This window comes from Erinaceus europaeus, chromosome 1, assembly GCF_950295315.1.
Source record: "Erinaceus europaeus chromosome 1, mEriEur2.1, whole genome shotgun sequence".
Lineage (NCBI taxonomy): Eukaryota > Metazoa > Chordata > Mammalia > Eulipotyphla > Erinaceidae > Erinaceus > Erinaceus europaeus.
The window spans coordinates 136,763,489-136,781,443 of NC_080162.1; the positions used below are offsets into that span (position 1 = coordinate 136,763,489).

The 17,955-nt window shown below is 36.7% G+C and overlaps 1 protein-coding gene across 2 annotated transcripts in view; it reads left to right on the forward strand.

The window, feature by feature from the left end:
• Positions 1–17,955, forward strand: part of ANGPT1 (angiopoietin 1) — a 273,027-nt gene that overhangs the window by 185,313 nt on the left and 69,759 nt on the right. The window contains exon 4 of one of the 2 annotated variants that reach the window (XM_007537018.3): positions 10,966–11,198. In XM_007537018.3, the coding sequence (XP_007537080.1) occupies positions 10,966–11,198 (233 nt within the window). The remainder of the gene's footprint in view (positions 1–10,965; positions 11,199–17,955) is intronic. The other variant, XM_007537019.3, reaches the window with a different exon arrangement.

Sequence of the window (17,955 nt, forward strand, 5' to 3'; positions counted from 1 at the left end):
TTATTTATCCCCTAGATGGCCAAGGGCACAAGCAGGAATTGGATTAACATTTCCTCTGCTGTTTGTTTTCATAACAGTCTAGTGGGGGGTGACTCCAAGAAGCTTCCAGTCTGCTTTCTCTAGGACTTTTTGTTTTTTCTTTTATTGGATACTATCCTATTCCCAAAACATGATATCTTTAACTTACCTCAAGGAAACAACACTTAATTCTGTGAAACTGGAATTCCACTGCTAATAAAAGGAAGAGAAAGCAATATTTTCTCTTGCACAATGGGGTTGGCAGTACCTCAACATGACACTTGTTATTGTCAAGTTTTATTCAATTTCCATAAATAAGGTGTCCTCCTGCTTCTGCTTAAAAAAAGAAAAGAAGTGGACAGGGAGAGATGTCATAATGCAACTTCCTACAAATGAACCAAATATGTAAATGGATCATGGATCCAAAGAGTTGGTCAGCTTAACAGGTCTCACTGAACCTATTAGTCTTGGATTTAACCCCAATATGTTGCCAGGTACAAAGCACAGTCAGGCAATCAAAATATATTTCTAGGGAGTCAGGTGGTAGCACAGTGGGTTAAGCGCACATGGCACAAAGTCTAAGGACCAGTGTAAGGATCCTGGTTTAAGCCCCCGGCTCCCCACCTGCAGGGGAGTCGCTTCGTAGGCAGTGAAGTTGGTCTGCAGGTGTCTGTCTTTCTCTCCCCATCTCTGTCATCCTTTCCTTTCTCCATTTTTCTCTGTCTTATCTAACAATGATGACATCAATAATAATAATAATAACGATAATAATAGTAATAGTAATAATAACGGCAATAACAATGGAAAACAACAAGGGCAACAAAAGGGAAGATATATATATATATATATATATATATATATATATATATATATATATATATTTCTGAAGAAATTCGTCTGCCTCACCATGCTTGTACATGAAGGGAAGTCAGCACCTCAAATAAACAAAGCTGAAGCATTTGGAGGTCCAATGGTAGCACACCTAGTTGAGCACACTTGTTATGATGCAATGTACAAGGACCAGGATTTAAGCCCCCGGTCCCCACCTGCAGTGGAAAAGCTTCACAAGTGACAGAGCAGGGCTGAAGGCATCTCTTGTCTCTCTTCCTCTCCATCTTCCCCTTCCTCTCAATATCTGGCTATCTCTATCCTCTAAATAAATAAAGATAATTTAAATATTAAGAAAAAGGAAGTGAATATTATTAAAAAGGAAAAAAAAACAAGATGAAGCATTTGGATTTTCTTTTTTAAAAATATTTGTTTATTTATTCCTTTTTGTTGCCCTTGTTGTTTTATTGTTGTAGTTATTATTGTTGTTATTGATGTCATTGTTGTTGGATAGGACAGAGAGAAATGGAGAGAAAAGGAGAAGACAGAGAAGGGGAGAGGAAGATAGACACCTGCAGACCTGCTTTACTGCCTGTGAAGGGACTCACCTGCAGGTGGGGAGATGGGGGCTTGAACCCAGATCCTTATGCCAGTCCTTGTGCTTTGTGCCATGTGCGCTTAACCAGCTGCGCTACCGCTTGACTCCCCAGCATTTGGATTTTTTTGACCCTTTTCTGAATGTGAAGAAAAAAGATTTGGCAATATTTCATTAACATTATTCAGAGTGAGTTGAAAATAGAAAGGTGACATTTCAACATAGTTCTAGCAAATACTATGTTAGCTAGTTACTTCAGTATCAACTGACCTTTACATATACCACTTCTAATCCTCCAGATAATACTGCTAAGTTTTTAATATTATTATTTTCATTTTATATGTAAAGAAAATGAAGTCCACAGAGGTCAAATAAATTGCCCAAGACAAACCAGTTAATGCCTGACAAATTTAAATTTCAACTTCATGTAAAATCTCTGCCTTAAATACTGTAAAAAATATATTGTGATGAAAACTCAAGATCAATTACTGTGATTAAATTTTCCTCTGAATACAAAACAAAACAAATACAAATTAAATAGAGAATAGCTAGATTGTTTTATCTATCTCTATATAGATTATTATTTTTTCTCCTCATACAAGTAGGAAATACAAGCTATTTATTTTCCTTTGGGAATTCAGTGCACTTGACAGATCTCATCCCTATCTTCTACGTAAAGTTTATAGGAATTTTTTGGGTTAGTTAATTTTAGAGATCTAAACATGTATAACTTCATAATACCAAGTTTGCCTTACAAACAAATTGCCATGTTGGCACAATAAAGTATTACTTTTTATTACTTAATAGACCAAAAGAAGACCAGTATTTCAATTAAAGCTAATCTCAATTCATTAGGTTATTTACAAAATTCAAAAATAAGGCTTCGTTAAACTTTTTAATTTTTTCATTATCTTTATTTATTTATTGGCTAGAGAGAGGCAGAAATCAAGATGGAAGGGGGAGATAGAGAGAGAGAGAGGCAGAGAAACAACTGCAAACCTGCTTCACCACTTGCAAAGCTTTCTTCCAGCAGGTAAGGTCCGGGGCTTGAACCCTGGCTCACTGTGCATTGTAACATGTACACTCAACCAACTGCACCACCACCCAGCCCCTGGCTGCATTAACTTTTAAGTGGCATTTGATTGTATTTGTTGTATATATTAGAGACTTTCGTGCCTTAAACCAAATGCTTCTCAAAACTGTCACAGAACTTCCATCAATATCTTTTCTGAAATGCACATCTCTTTTGATATAATATACAAGCACACTAATTCCATTTGTTGTTTAATCTCTAAATGGAATTTACCCAATCCTTAACTATTCTCTGTAACTGAGAAAAGTTCAAGTTCTTTACCTAAAATAGTGCAGGATCATTCTAATCACATACAGGAGGAGAGAGAGAGAGACAGAGACAGAGACAGAGAGAGAGAGAGAGAGAGAGAATGAATGAGCTAATAGCTAAGAGTCTATTCTCTCATATTCAACTGCTTGGGTTCACTTTTCATTGATCCTTACTATAAGTCAGTTGTGTACTATTTGTACTATTTGTGTGATTTGGGGTGTTACTTGAATTCTCTGTGTTTTTCCGTCAATTTTACTTGAATTCTTGTTTTATTGTTGTAGCTATTATTGTTGTTACTGATGCCATTGTTGTTGGATAGGACAGAGAGAAATGGAGAGAGGAGGGGAAGACAGAGAGAGGGAGAGAAAGATAGATGCCTGCAGACTTGCCTCACCACCTGTGAAGCGACTCCCCTGCAGGTAGGGAGCCCGGGGGACTCCAACTGGGATCCTTATGCTGGTCCTGTGCTTTGTGCCAGGTGCACTTAACCCACTGTACTACCTCCCGGCTCCCTGTCCACTACCTTTTACCTGTCAATCTTTTCATTACTATTCATACGTCTTCCTCTTCCTCTATGGCTTGTATATTCATATTGGTTTCTTGTTCTTGCCCTCAAACATTTTATCTTATCTTGTCAGAATTTAGCTTATCAGATAAGTTCTTTAATAAATGTTGAAGCTCTGTAACTTTTAAAAATCCTTTTATTGGGAGGTTAATAGATTGTAAGGCATGTAAGGCTTTTTTTTTTTTTTTTCTTCCAGGGTTATTGCTGGGGCTTGGTGCCTGCACCATGAATCTATTGCTCCTGGAGGCTATTTTTTCCCTTTTGTTGCCTTTGTTGTTTAACACTGTCATTATTGTTGTTATTGGATAGGACAGAGAGAAGTGGAGAGAAGAGGGAAAGACAGAGAGGAGGAAAGAAAGATAGACACCTGCAGACATGCTTCACCACATTTGAATCGACCTCCCTATAGGTGGGGAGCCAGGGGCTCGAACCAGGATCCTTACAGGGGTCCTCCTTGCATTTCACACCATGTGCGCTTAACCCATTGCGCTACCACCTGACCACCCAGTAAGGTAGATTTTGATACATAGGTACAGTCATCTCTCAGGTACCTATAGAAAAAGGACCAACTTAGATCCTTTTTCACCATCATGTGCTTGTGCTTGAATCACTTTTTTTATTTGTTGTTGAACTCTTTCATTTTTTGGAGATACAGAGGGAGTGATAGAGAGCACAACCACTGAAGCTTCCTTCAATGGCTGGGGGCCAGATTCCAACCTGGGTCACACACCTGACAAAGCAGTACTCTATCCAAGTGAACTATTTTTACAGCTCTTTTAAACACATTCTAAAAAGAAGTGTTAATTTTATTTCTCTTATGGATTTTATCAATATAGTATTAATTTTTATTTCTCTTATGGATTTTACCAAGATTTTTTTCATTTTTTTTTACTTTCTAGTGACTTAATATTGATTTACAAATTTAAAAGATAACAGGGGTATAATTATGCACTGTTCCCACCTCCATAATTTTGTATCCCTGTTCCTTCCATTGGAAGTTACAGTAGTTCTCCCAAGGTCACAGATATGGATTATTTATTATTTCTACAACTATTTTTCTATATTTATATATATTCCCCCCGTGGTCCCATCTTTTCTTCCTTTCTAAGTCACACCTACACCTATTACTACTTCTGAGTGTCCTCCTTTTTTTTCTCTTCTCTGGGTCCTGATGGTGTTAGAATTCTTTTGCAACATGCTTGGCTTACTTTTATATACTCTAGGCTTTAGAATACTTATTTACAGTCTTTGTTTATAGAAATATCTAATGTAGTTCCAAATATGAATTATAAAAACCTTTAACTTCATTTTTTGAGGACAATTTAGCATGCTCAAATTAGAAACAAAGTATAAGGTTAACCTTCACTTACTGTACCCTTGTTTAAATTGTGTACATGGATACATTTTTATAAACTCATATTTGCAACACATAAAAATAATGATAAATTAAAACATCTGTAAGATGGTTCGGACAGATAAAAATGAGATGATTTCTATACTTTCAACATTTCACTTCTTATTTGAAGGACTATATTTATACACATAAAGCTTAAGCAACTATCACCACTGTGCATTCGCTGGCTGCTATATTAAGACCTCTATTGTGGGAAACAATTTGAAAGGGAGAGAATTTTTTTTTCTGTGAAAGTTTCAAGATGTGTTTGATGATCTAAGTTATGTCCAATAAGATATGTTAGAGGAGTCAGACTGTGAAAAGGAGGGACAAAAGTCAACCAAAAGCTTTAAATAGGGTTTTGTGTACATTCAGTCAGAATCTTTTTACTGGAGTTCAAGGTCATGAATATTTGGTTTATTGTATTCTTCATTAAAATGCACCTCTAATTCAAACTTGAAGTTAAGTGCCAAAATTCTATGTATGTCTCTTCTCAAAGTGTTTTCAGGGATATGAGAAACAGGAAGTACTGACATTTCTGTGAGAAACTGTCCTTGGACTCCTTGATCAATTTATATATGTAGATGCCCAGCTTCATAAATTGCTGTTCCATGTAACACTGATCTTAAAAGATGATTTCCAATAAAACTTTACTATAGACCTTCAAAAATCTTGACAGTAAAACTTAATTATCAGGTGTTTGATGGCATATTTGATAAAAATATACTCTAGGGAACAGTGCACTGGAGTTTGAAATCAACATTCAGGTTTAAACCTAAGCTAATTGCATATTTCAAGTTTCTCATAAGAGGGAATACTGCTGTTTTGTCTACTTAAGTATAATACTGTTCTTCAAAACAATTAATTAATATTAAGTTCTTCATGTTAGCATAGATGAACTCTTCCTAACTTACCCTGGATGGGGAAAATTTCAGAAAGCAAATAAAAGGGTTCAGAAAAAAGATGGGAATGTGATTACTAGACAGAGTAAAAAAAAAAATCTATTTATTTATTTTTCTAAAAATGGTTCTCTGTAACCTGAGAGGAGGCATAGTAACTAGAGCATTAGACCTTTTTTCAAATGTTTTTATTTTCATATAGACCAGAGTGAAATTGAAAAGGAAGGTGGGGGGAGAGGGAGACAAACAATGGGGACTAGGGGTTTGAACCTGAGTCCTTACACATGATTACATGTGTGCTCAAACAAATGTGCCACCACCTCACCCCAAGAAACTTAAATTTAAGGGCAAAAGGGTACTAAATAAAATAAAACATTAATTCAGATTAAAAAAAAAGCTGGGTTGGCAAAAGAAATCTTGCTTGTGTATGTGGAAATATGGGTAGAGAAAAATATTGTGATACTGTGAAAAAAAATAAAACAAGCTTCCAATATACCTGGACAGAGAACAAAAAATAATGTGTTTAAATGCAACGACTAAATTTCTGGTAAGATGTAAATGAATGAAGATAGGTAGAGTGTACATTATACTAAATCAGAGAGATTCAAGGAGTACTGGTCTTTACAGCAATAGAGGCAATGGGCAGTGGTTTTGTTTCTAGATAGCAGACTTAGATTTTTTTTTTTAAATTTAAGAAAGGATAAATTAACAAATCCATAGGGTAGGAGGGGTACAATTCCACACAATTCCCACTACCCAATCTCCATATCCCACCCCCTCCCCTGATAGCTTTCCCATTCTCTATCCCTCTGGGAGCATGGACCCAGGGTTGTTGTGGGTTGCAGAAGGTAGAAGGTCTGGCTTCTGTAATTGCTTCCCCGCTGAACATGGGCATTGACTGATCTGTCCATACTCCCAGTGTGCCTCTCTCTTTCCCTAGTAGGGTGGGGAAGCGGAGCTCCAGGACATATTGGTGGGGTCTTCAGTCCAGGGAAGCCTGGCCGGCATCCTGATGGCATCTGAAACCTGGTGACTGAAAAGAGAGTTAACATACAAAGCCAAACAAATTGTTGAGCAATCATGGACCCAAAGCTTGGAATAGTGGAGAGGAAGTGTTAGGGGGGTACTCACTGCAAACTCTAGTGTACTTCTGCTTTCAGGTATATATTTTGCAGTAGTTTGTGGATACGTGTGAACATATGCTCTCTCTCACAGAAACTGGTGTATATCTAGGTTTTGGGACTTTGTTAGAAAGTGATCCACCTGGGATGGAATTAGAGTGTACTATGAAAGGAAAGGTCTCACCCGAGTAATGAAGCTGAAGGGTTGTCATTCCACACGTGAAGTCTCTGGACACAGTCTGAAGTGAAGCATGTTGAGGTGGCAATCGTTGTGTTGATTAGGTTGCGATTGGCAGATGCAATATTATTTGATGTGGATTGGGAGAGGCATATGGGAAAGTGGGCCCTATCCAAAGGTTCCAGGATTGGGGGAAGTAGAGACTCTATAGTGGAGATGTGAGGTTCCTGCTGTCTTAGGGTTCAAAAAGACAATGGATAGTTAATGTTATCATCACATTATTTGGTAATTGGGTTAACTTTGAAAAGTCCTTTTGTTAGGGTTTTCTGTATAGTACCCAGTATCTTGTATATAACTGTGCTATTGGTTGCTTCTGATCTACTTGGTCTAGGCGTTTCCAGTTGATGTGGTCAGAGCTCAAGCCACCAGCAGCTTCTCAGTCCGCTATCTTCGGGAAATCCCCAGACTTAGATTTTTTTAAAGCTTTGTGTTGACACAAAACCTGTTGTACTTTTGACAAGGTATTTATTTGTATTATAACCTAAACACTGAGGGAAATCAAACCAGTTGAAGTTATTACTATATTACTTTTAAAATGAGAGGCAATAAGTCCATAAGATAGTTTACTTGGATACTGCATTTACTTTCTCATGGGTGTGACCCAGCTTCAAGTTTGACCCCACTGCACTGAGAGAAGCTTCAGTATTGTGGTATCTCTCTTTCTGTCTCTCTATTTCTGTCTCTATCTTTCTGTTTGAAAAAAATTGATCTGCAGCCCCAGTAATAGTAAAACAAAGAAAAAATTCAAAACAAAAATAAACAGAGGAGATAATGTATGTATATATATATATAGATAGAGAGAGAGAGAGAGGGCAATGCATTGCTCTCCCATTTTGCCTACTTCTGGGAACTACCTCCAGATAATTGCACATGTAACATGTGTGCTCTACTCCCCAAGTCTGACAAAAAAAATAAAGGTTTTTTTTACTAACCTGCACAACTAAAATAGTATATATATTATGACAGTGTGACTAATAATTATAGTGTATGGATTTCTCTGGGAAGAAGTATTCAAACCCAAACCATTTTGAAACGGTGTGGAAGAATGATGATTTCCCAGATTAAATGCTATCAAATGAATGAGAAATATCAAAGAAAAAAAACCACCTTTTTTCTTTTGTAAAGAAAGTTATGAAAAATGAGGTAAAATAAATGAATGGTTGATGCCATAGGAAATGAGAGAGCAGAAAGCAATCAGGAGAGATATCATAATAAAAAGAATATCCCTACTAAGTAAGTTGATAGACATTTAACAGTGTACAAAATCTCTCATTAGTCAAAATGAACACTTCTTTCACCATCAAAACCCCATAAAACTCAAATAATTCAAAAAAAGAGAATATCTCGCCTTACCTCACAGAAGTTACAAAACTGCATATACTTGATCTCTGTTTCTCATGGTCTCAACATGTAATAACATGTTTCAACAGACGATATGCTGAGCTAGTATCTTGGGGAAATTTTATTGGTGAGATCTAGAGATATGAAAAGTCTATATACAGTTATCTGTTTTCCCTTTTTACTCTCTCTGTCTCCCTCCTTCCCTACTCCTTTCCCTTCCATTCCCTTTCCTTCCTTCATCCCTTTCTCCCTCTCTCTTTTTCTCTTGTCTTGTCTCCTTCTCTATTTTTCTCTTACCAGAGCACTAAAACACTACTTAGTTCTGATCTGTGATCTTATAATGGTGCTGGGGATTGCACCTGGGACCACAGAGCCTCAAATATGAAAGTGTACTTTTTAAAAATTTATTATTTTTTAATTTTATTATTTTATTTTATTTATAAAAAGGAAACACTGACAAAACCATAGGATAAGATAGGTACAACTCCATACAATTCCCACCATCAGAACTCAGTATCCCATCCCCTCCCCTAATAGCTTTCCTATTCTTTTATCCCTCTGGGAGTATGGACCCAAGGTCATTGTGGGATGCAGAAGGTGGAAGGTCTGGCTTCTATAATTGTTTCACGACTGAACATGGGCATTGACAGGTTGATCTATACTCCCAGCCTGTCTCTTGTTTTCCCTAGTGGGGAGGGGTTCTGGGGAATCAGAGCTCCAAGACACATTGGTGGGGTTATCTATCTAGGGAAGTCTGGATGGCATCATGCTAGCATCTGGAACCTGGTGGCTGAAAAGAGAGTTAACATACAAAGCCAAGCAAATTATTAATCAATCATGAACCTAAAGGTTGGAATAGTGCAGATGAAGAGTTCGGGGAGGGGGTGGTCTCCATTTTATAGACAGGCATTAGGCATATTTTATTTATATTCCAAAGAGCCTGTGGCTATACTAGTTTTTGTTTCTTTTTTTTTTTTTTTCCCCCTGAGTGAAGTCTGATATGCAGGTGGATCCAAGTTGTTGTCTGGGGAGATGATGTCATGGCTGGAAAAAAGACCAGAAAGCTGTATCAGGAATGAGAGTAGCTCCCAAATATAGGAAAGGTGTATAAATATTGTTTATTGTAAACCCCATTGATTTGATGTGATCTGGGACCCATATTCAGCTCACGAGCCTATTTTTTTGGATAGAGACAGAGAGAGCTTGAAGGGAAGGAGGAGATAGGAAGAGAGAAAGAGAGAGAGAGAGGAGAGAAGAGAAGAGGAGGGGGAAGAGAGAGAGAGAGAGAGAGAGAGAGAGAGAGAGAGAGAGAGAGAGACCTGTAGTATTGCTTCCCCAGTCACAAGGTTTCCTTCCTGAAGATGGGGACTTCAGCTTGAACCTTGGTTCTTGGGCATTGTAGTATGAACCCTTAACCAAGTCCCCTCAGGCATAAGAGTCTTTTGCATAACCATTATGCTATTTCCCTGCCCTTCCATATTTCTTAATCCACACAAAGTACAAATATCCTAGCTCTTTCACTGACACAGGTAATTGAAGAAGTTAACTATTCAAACATGCTTTCCTTTATACGTTTTAGATTTTAATGCTCCCTTGTGTCCTTTTTTTTGAAAACTTGTAGGAATAATTCAATGCTATATTTTTTCCAAGGTAAATTAAGTGTCCAGTCTTGTATGTTTTAGTTGAATAACACCTTGTAAACTTATGGAGGGGAATGAACCTTCTGAAAATGGAACTGAAAAAAAATGAATTGAGTTTTTCTCTGAGGAATACAAATACATTATTCTATAAAATGTAACTGCTATCTATTTCCAGTTCGTCTTTAGGACTCAAGAGTGTTTCTGCATTCTCTGTCAATGCAATATAGAGTGGGAGTACCTTTTGAGGAATTTTGAGAGGAGGGTTCTTAAAGAAAGATTGCACCATCCTCAGTAGAAGCAGCATCCCTAGTCCTCAGTTAAAACCATGCCATTAGCTAATGCCTTCTCTTTAAGAACCATTTATATAGCAGTTTGGAAGATGGGGGTGCCTCAAGCACACTTTCTAAATCTTAGATGGAGAATGAGCTACTGGTTATGATCTAGGACCAGGAATCAAGAAATCAACTTCATTGTAACTTTAGAGAGCTTACTTTCTGGACTTGTGATCTCGACTTCAATATACGATTATACCATGATCTCACAAAACTATTTTGAAACTTAATCTCTATTAATGTTTTGAGGGTCACAAATGAATGAAGTAAGATCAATAAGACATGATTCTATTTTCTAAATTGTCTAGTTTCATATCAGACTATTTTGTTAATGAAAGTTATACAATAACTTCTCCAGATTATAATTACCTGGGTCCAAATCACCTCCCTAGACATAAGATGCTATCCTGAAAATAAATTATATTTCAGTAGCAAGTGTTACTTTGACAAGAACTGAAGTCATGATTTTTCACTCGACATGTTATATATGTTATATCTGTGTATATGTACACATATCTGAGTTCCTTCATTTAAAAATGTTCCTGTGTTGAAATATCTGGCTAAAATATATAATTTTAAATTCAGAAAGTAAGAGAGTAATACTTATTTACATGGCATTTTTTAAACTAAATTTTATCTTCACTTCCTTCTAGTTTATTAGAACATAAAATATTAGAAATGGAAGGAAAGCACAAGGAAGAGTTGGACACCTTAAAAGAAGAAAAAGAGAATCTCCAAGGGTTGGTTACTCGTCAAACATATATAATCCAGGAACTGGAGAAGCAATTGAACAGAGCTACAACCAATAACAGCGTTCTTCAGAAACAGCAGCTGGAGCTGATGGACACAGTGCATAATCTTGTCAACCTTTGCACTAAAGAAGGTGGTAAGAGTTCCTTCCTCACTATGGTACAATGAGCATTTAACTTAACATGGAAGAAGTAGGTGGGTTATATAACTTTATTTTGCAATACAATCAATGCAACGTGGAAAGTAATTTCAACAGAAATTTCATGGAAGCATTCCATGAAGCTCAAACTGACATTTTCTTATGATTTGGAGTATAGAAATGTATTGATATGCTTGAATTTGTGAATTATAGTGGTGTCTTTATAAAAGAACATTCTAAAATAGTTTTTTTTTTCTTTCTAGGTTTCTCTACTTGTAGGTAAAATCTACTTTACTGCTATGGTTACATATTTTATGCTGTTATGTCAAGTCAGCTAACTATAAAGGAATGAAATTAATCAAAGTTAAAGATTAATTCAGAGTTCTGTAGAGTGTTTCATCGTAGTTGCTCTTTTAAACTTAATATTATTACTCCAGAGAGGGAGAGGGTTGATTGCAAAGAAAAATGAGAGTCAGATGTTAGAAATAACTTAATTATGAAGAAAGAATCTATGTTATTAAAAGTATTTATTACTATCATGTATACTTATCCCTATGTGTGGAAGTCATAACCAGAAAATCTAGGCACATTTGTTATGGGGTGATTTTTGTGAAAATGAAAATATTAACTTTATGTATCATTAAGATGTCTGTTGGCATTAAGACACTGAATATATTTCAGGCTTTTTTTTTTCCTTAGAAGCCATTCACCCATCTGTCCATTATCTACCCAATGATTATTAAATGAATGTCTCTATGTGTACCTATCCACTTTAAGGGAACCCCTTTTGAGCCTCAGAAGACCTCTTCAGTTTTGTGCCCAAGGTTATCGTCTATAATTCTATTCTGTAGTCACTGTTGCCGGATTCAGCATGGGATAGTGCATGGTGATGTGTGCCAGAGAACACCATATCTATCTGAGAATTATGGTTACACTTAAACTGTGGCAGATGAGACCATTCAAGACTTGCTTCTATGTGCAATATGGACTATACCAAATGCGGAGACTCTCTTCATTTCATCATGGATGAGAAAATATTAAACTCACTTCCATACTTTCATGTCTGGATAGGAAATTATAGCTTAGCTCCCTACTAAGTGATCTTGTTTTAATGCCATTTCACATTTCTCTGTTACACTCCATTACCTTGAGTTATATCTTCTTTAGATAGTCTAAATACGCTCTCAGTATACTTTGTGCAGGATGGTTTTAAACAGTGAGTTCCCAGAGCTCCATTTGGGTGTGCTGAGAAATGTGATTGGGAAGGAAAAAACCTGCTGATCAGTCAGAGTCTGCCAAAACTTTCAATAAGAGGCCACTGGAAGGAAAGCTTGGTAAAATTTTGCCAGAGAATTTTAATGGAGCTCATGAGTATTTAGAAATTAAGCACTAATATGAGGCATATCTCTTCTCATATTGAACTAAATGCATTTGGAGAAAGATTGAAAACACATTTTTCTTATCATTCTGAGACTTAAAGCACATGGAGTTGAGAGGTTTTTTTTTCCTTTTGTCCTGATGTTCAAAATATCAAGCCTGGTGATTCTCACAGAGCTCATATGTCTGCCTACTTATCATAATTTCATTTATTTTCTAAGTATTTGTCTAATAAATATGTCTTAAGCTTTTGAGACAGGGCAGGAATAACTTCACAATTAACATTCCTGGCTAAGGTTGGAGTTTGGGTATAACGGCAAGCAACCAAGATTTTATATATATCTGACAAATGCTACCAATATTGTCCACTCAGGATAGAAGAAACAGTAAAATGATATAAAAAATACTAGAGATAGAATTTTTCTAGTGTCCTCTGACTTTAGATATTTATTTGCTTTTTAATAATACTTCCTTCAAATAAGTCCTGATTTAACTCCAGGATTTGAACCCTGATGCAAGTCTACTACACAATTTTATGGTGGGTTATATGTTCTTATAACTATAAATTTGGTTTGCTTCTTGTTAATCTTTTGTTTCTTTAATCCTACAGTTAAGTATTCTAACCAAATATTTAGTCATGTTAGGATTCATATGAGGAGGAGAGGGATTACTACCAAGATTTCTATTATGATTTATATTTTCCGCATGTCTTAAATATATTGAAACCACAGTCATCAGTTATGGCAAATTTAAATGACTAAGGGCATTACATTAAATTACTACATTACAATATTAGTTATTAACATGAATGTTTATTCTTTCAAATTCTAAAACACATAAGCAAAACTTTCTATACTATATTGTGTTCAAAAACTCATTTATCATACATCTGTTTACTAATGAGAGGATATGTAAATATTCTATGTTATTTAATTATGTATATATCCTTAAACCAAGATGCCACAATAGATGTATACATTTTTTTTAATGTATGTCCTCAAAACTCCAAGATTACTCTTCTGAAATAATTTCTCCAAAACAGCATGGACTGTTTCTAAAAGTCCCAAAAATTTTTTTTGGCCTTAAGGATGTTCTGGTCCCAAGTTGCTCATGGATGTAACTTAGTACAGCCAGAATGTAATACTACAAGGTCAGACAATACATACTTAGTGAGTTTTCTCTGTCATTGCCAACTAATTCAACTTCTTTTTTTTTTTTTTTTTTTTTTAACTTTTTTTTTTTTTTTTTTTAATTTTTTATTTAAGAAAGGATTAGTGAACAAAAGCATAAGGTAGGAGGGGTACAACTCCACACAATTCCCAACACCCAATCCCCATAACCCACCCCCTCCCCTGATAGCTTTCCCATTCTCTATCCCTCTGGGAGCATGGACTCAGGGTCGTTGAGGGATGCAGAAGGTAGAAGGTCTGGCTTCTGTAATTGCTTCCCCGCTGAACATGGGCGTTGACTGGTCGGTCCATACCCCCAGTCTGCCTCTCTCTTTCCCTAGTAGGGTGTGTCTCTGGGGAAGCTGAGCTCCAGGACACATTGGTGGGGTCTTCAATCCAGGGAAGCCTAGCCAGCATCCTGGTGGCATCTGGAACCTGGTGATTGAAAAGAGAGTTAACATATGAAGCCAAACAATTTGTTGAGCAATCATGGATCCCAAGCTTGGAATAGTGGAGAGGAAGTGTTAGGGAGGTACTCACTGCAAACTCTAGTGTAGTCCTGCTTTCAGGTATATATTTTGCAGTAGTTTATGGATACGTGTGCACATAAGCTCTCTCTCACAGAAACTGGTGTATATCTAGGTTATGGGACTTTGTTGGAAAGTGAACTACCTGAGATGAAATTAGAGTGTACTATTAAAGGAAAGGTCTCACCCGAGTAATGAAGCTGAAGGGTTGTCATTCCACACGTGAAGTCTCTGGATACATTCTGGGGTGAAGCATGTTGAGGTAGCAATCGTTGCTTTGGTTAGTTTGTGATCGGCAGATGCAATGTTGTTTGGTTTGGATTGGGAGATGCATACGGGAAAGTGGGCCCTATCCAAGGGTTCCAGGACTGGGGGAAGTAGGGGCTCTATAGTGAAGATGTGAGGTTCCTGCTGTCTTAGGGTTCAAAAAGACAATCGATAGTTAATATTATCATCACATTATTTGTTAATTGGGTTAACTTTGAAAAGTCCCTTTGTTATGGTTTCCTGGACAGTACCCAGTATCTTGTATATAGCTGTGCTATTGGAAGCTTCTAATCTACTTGGTCTAGGCTTTTGAGAGAGTCCGCATATCAAATACATAGTTCAACTTCTATGTAACTTTTTTTATCACTTAAATATTCAGGGTAATTATGTCTACTTGAGAGACAGGGGAAGAATTAATATGGATATTTCTTATAAAAAAGAACATGGTATTGAATAAAAAATAAAGTATGAATGTCAGAGTTAACTCTGTTTTAATTCTTCTCAGTTTGGCAAGTTCTATCAAGTACACATTTTTAAGTGCTATTGATAAGCAAATTTTCTCTCTTTAGCAATGTCTGAATATAGTGCTCTAGAGTACCTAACTAGTGATAGTCGTCCAAGCACTTTCTTTTAAGCTAAAGTGAAGTCATAATACACACTTGATAAGTTTGTAGGGAATTTTTAAGACATTTGTATAAAACACATATAACATACGTGCTTATTAGTAATAGCCAAGTGTTTTTTTTGTTTTGTTTTGTTTTGTTTTTGCTTTTTGCTTCCAGAGTTATCCATTGGGCTCAGTGCCTGCACTACAAATCCACTACAAATCCACTGCTACTTATTGGATAAGACAGAGAAATTGAGAGGATGGGGAAGGAGAGAGGGAGAGGGAGAGGGAGAGGGAGAGGGAGAGGGAGAGGGAGAGGGAGAGGGAGAGGGAGAGGGAGAGGGAGAGGGAGAGAGAGAGGGAGAGAGATGCAGACCTGCTTCATCAAACCTGGATCTTTGTGTGGGTGTGCCACCACCCAGGACCCCCATCTAAGGCTTTCAAAATTGATTTTTTTTTTCATTATCAGGAACACTGTTGTTGGGTTCAGGTCCTGCAAGAATACTCCACTGCTCAGGGTAGCCATTCCCCCATCCCTTTATTTTTCTCTTATTGATAGGATAGAAATAGAGAGGAGTAAGAGAGAGTGAGAAGGACAGACACCTGTAGTTCACCACTTGTGAAGCTTTTTCCCTGCAGGTGGGAACCAGAAGCTTGAATCTGGATTCTTGTGCATGGTAATGTGTGTACTTAGCCAGGGAGATAGTCGTTGGCCCTTTAAATTGATTTTATCTCACTGAAATTACATGACAAAATAATTACTAGGAAATATTGACTAGAAATGTATCCTTTCCCTAAACATTTATTTGCTCCTAAATTATAGTACATTTCTACATCTAGGGAGTTTTTGTGTTTAGTTTCACAATATTTTCTTACTAAGACGCCTGATGTCATAATGTATTTACGCAAAGTAAAACTATTTGATACATATTTCTGAAATTTTTCCTCGTTTTGAGTAGGTGGTAATAGTGTCTTGTGCAAATAATTATTTCAAATCTGAGCAAATTCATTGTGTAACTTTTCCATATAAACATTTGTTTTTATATAAACTTTGTCTGAAAACATTTGGCCATATTGATTCATAGAAACATTGCTCAATAGAGAAATATTGCCCTGAATGTTTGATGCACATCTCTGGCAATGCACAGTTATTATTGGTATTAAATAGTTTCAGTTGATAATGGCATGGAATAAGGTTTGGAATTCTTTTTTTTTTTTTTAACATTTTTTTTTTATTGTTGTAGTTATTATTGTTGTTATCGTTGTTGGATAGGACAGAGAGAAATGGAGAGAGGAGGGGAAGACAGAGAGGGGGAGAGAAAGATAGACGCCTGCAGACCTGCCTCACCACCTGTGAAGCGACTCCCCTGCAGGTGGGGAGCCGGGGTTCGAACCGGTATCCTTATGCCGGTCCTTGTGCTTTGCGCCACCTGCGCTTAACCCGCTGCGCTACAGCCCGACTCCCAAGGTTTGGAATTCTTAAGGAAAGAATATTTAGGTACTATGACTATAAAATATCTACCAGATAAATGGTCAATGGCAATAATGGAAGCTGAGCAGGTACCAAGACCCATCAATAACCTGGTGGCAGAAAATGTGTGTGTGTGTGTGTAATCTTTGTTCAGAGGATATTAGGTCATCATCATACACGTTGAGAGCACACAAAGCAAAGATCATATTATGTGATCAAGAATTTATTTATTTATGGTAGGAGATAGCTCACCTGGTAGACCATGCACCTTAAAGGGTACCATAAACTCTTGCACCATAGCAGAGCCCCCACCTCAATTAAGAAACTATGAGGAGTGGTGTTGTGGTGTCTGAACTTCCTTTGTAGCTGTTCTCTCTCTCTCTCCCCATCTCTATTTAAAATACAATGAAAGAAAAATACATAATTGCACTCAATTATTAACAGACTTTAAAAAAATGTTTTTGTTATCTTTAAGGCTTCGTAGTTCTGGGTTTTTTTTTTTTTTTTCTTTTTTTCCTCAGATAAAAGTAGATACACAGCACTGAGTGGTGGCACAGCTGCTTCTGCACATATTAACATATGTGCAAGAATCCAGGTTCAAGCCCCCAGTCCCAACCTGCAGGGGGAAAGCTTCACAAGTGGTGAAGCAGGGCTGCAGGTATCTCTGTCTCTCTCCTTCTGTATCCCATTCTTACTCTCAATTTCTGACTGTCTCTATCCAATAAATACATAAAGAAAATAAACAAATTAAAAGTAAATACACAGAGAGAGGGAAAGACACCTCAGTAATAGAAGCTTTCTCCATTATGGTGGTTATGGGCTCAAACATGGGTTGTGTACATGACAAATTAAGAGCTTCAAAGAGGTGAGTTGTCTGCAGTCCCTAATAAAACTCTGAAAAGGGAAAAACAGGAAATGTGATTTATTTTCCAACATAAAACTATATGTGCTTATTGTCTCACTACCCAAATGTACCCATAGCATACTGATACTATATAGAGAAGTAATTAATAGATGTATTCACTTATTCAAAATTTATTTGTACAATCGTTCTTTTCCAGATTTTAAGAACTAATTTCTGGGTTATTATAATAAGCCAGATATTCTTCAGAACACCAAGAAGAGAATAAGGAATGAAATCAGATTGTAGCAATAGGGAGTCTAGAGTTTTGTGGTGAAAAAATAAATGTAAACAAGCATTAACATCCTGTATTTATTTTAGTCAAATGAAGGAGGCTATTAATGAAGCGCATAAGATGGATACACAAACCATGTGAGACTAAAAGCTGTGGGGAGAATTCAGCAGGTGGCGAGGACAAAGAATTAGAATTAACTA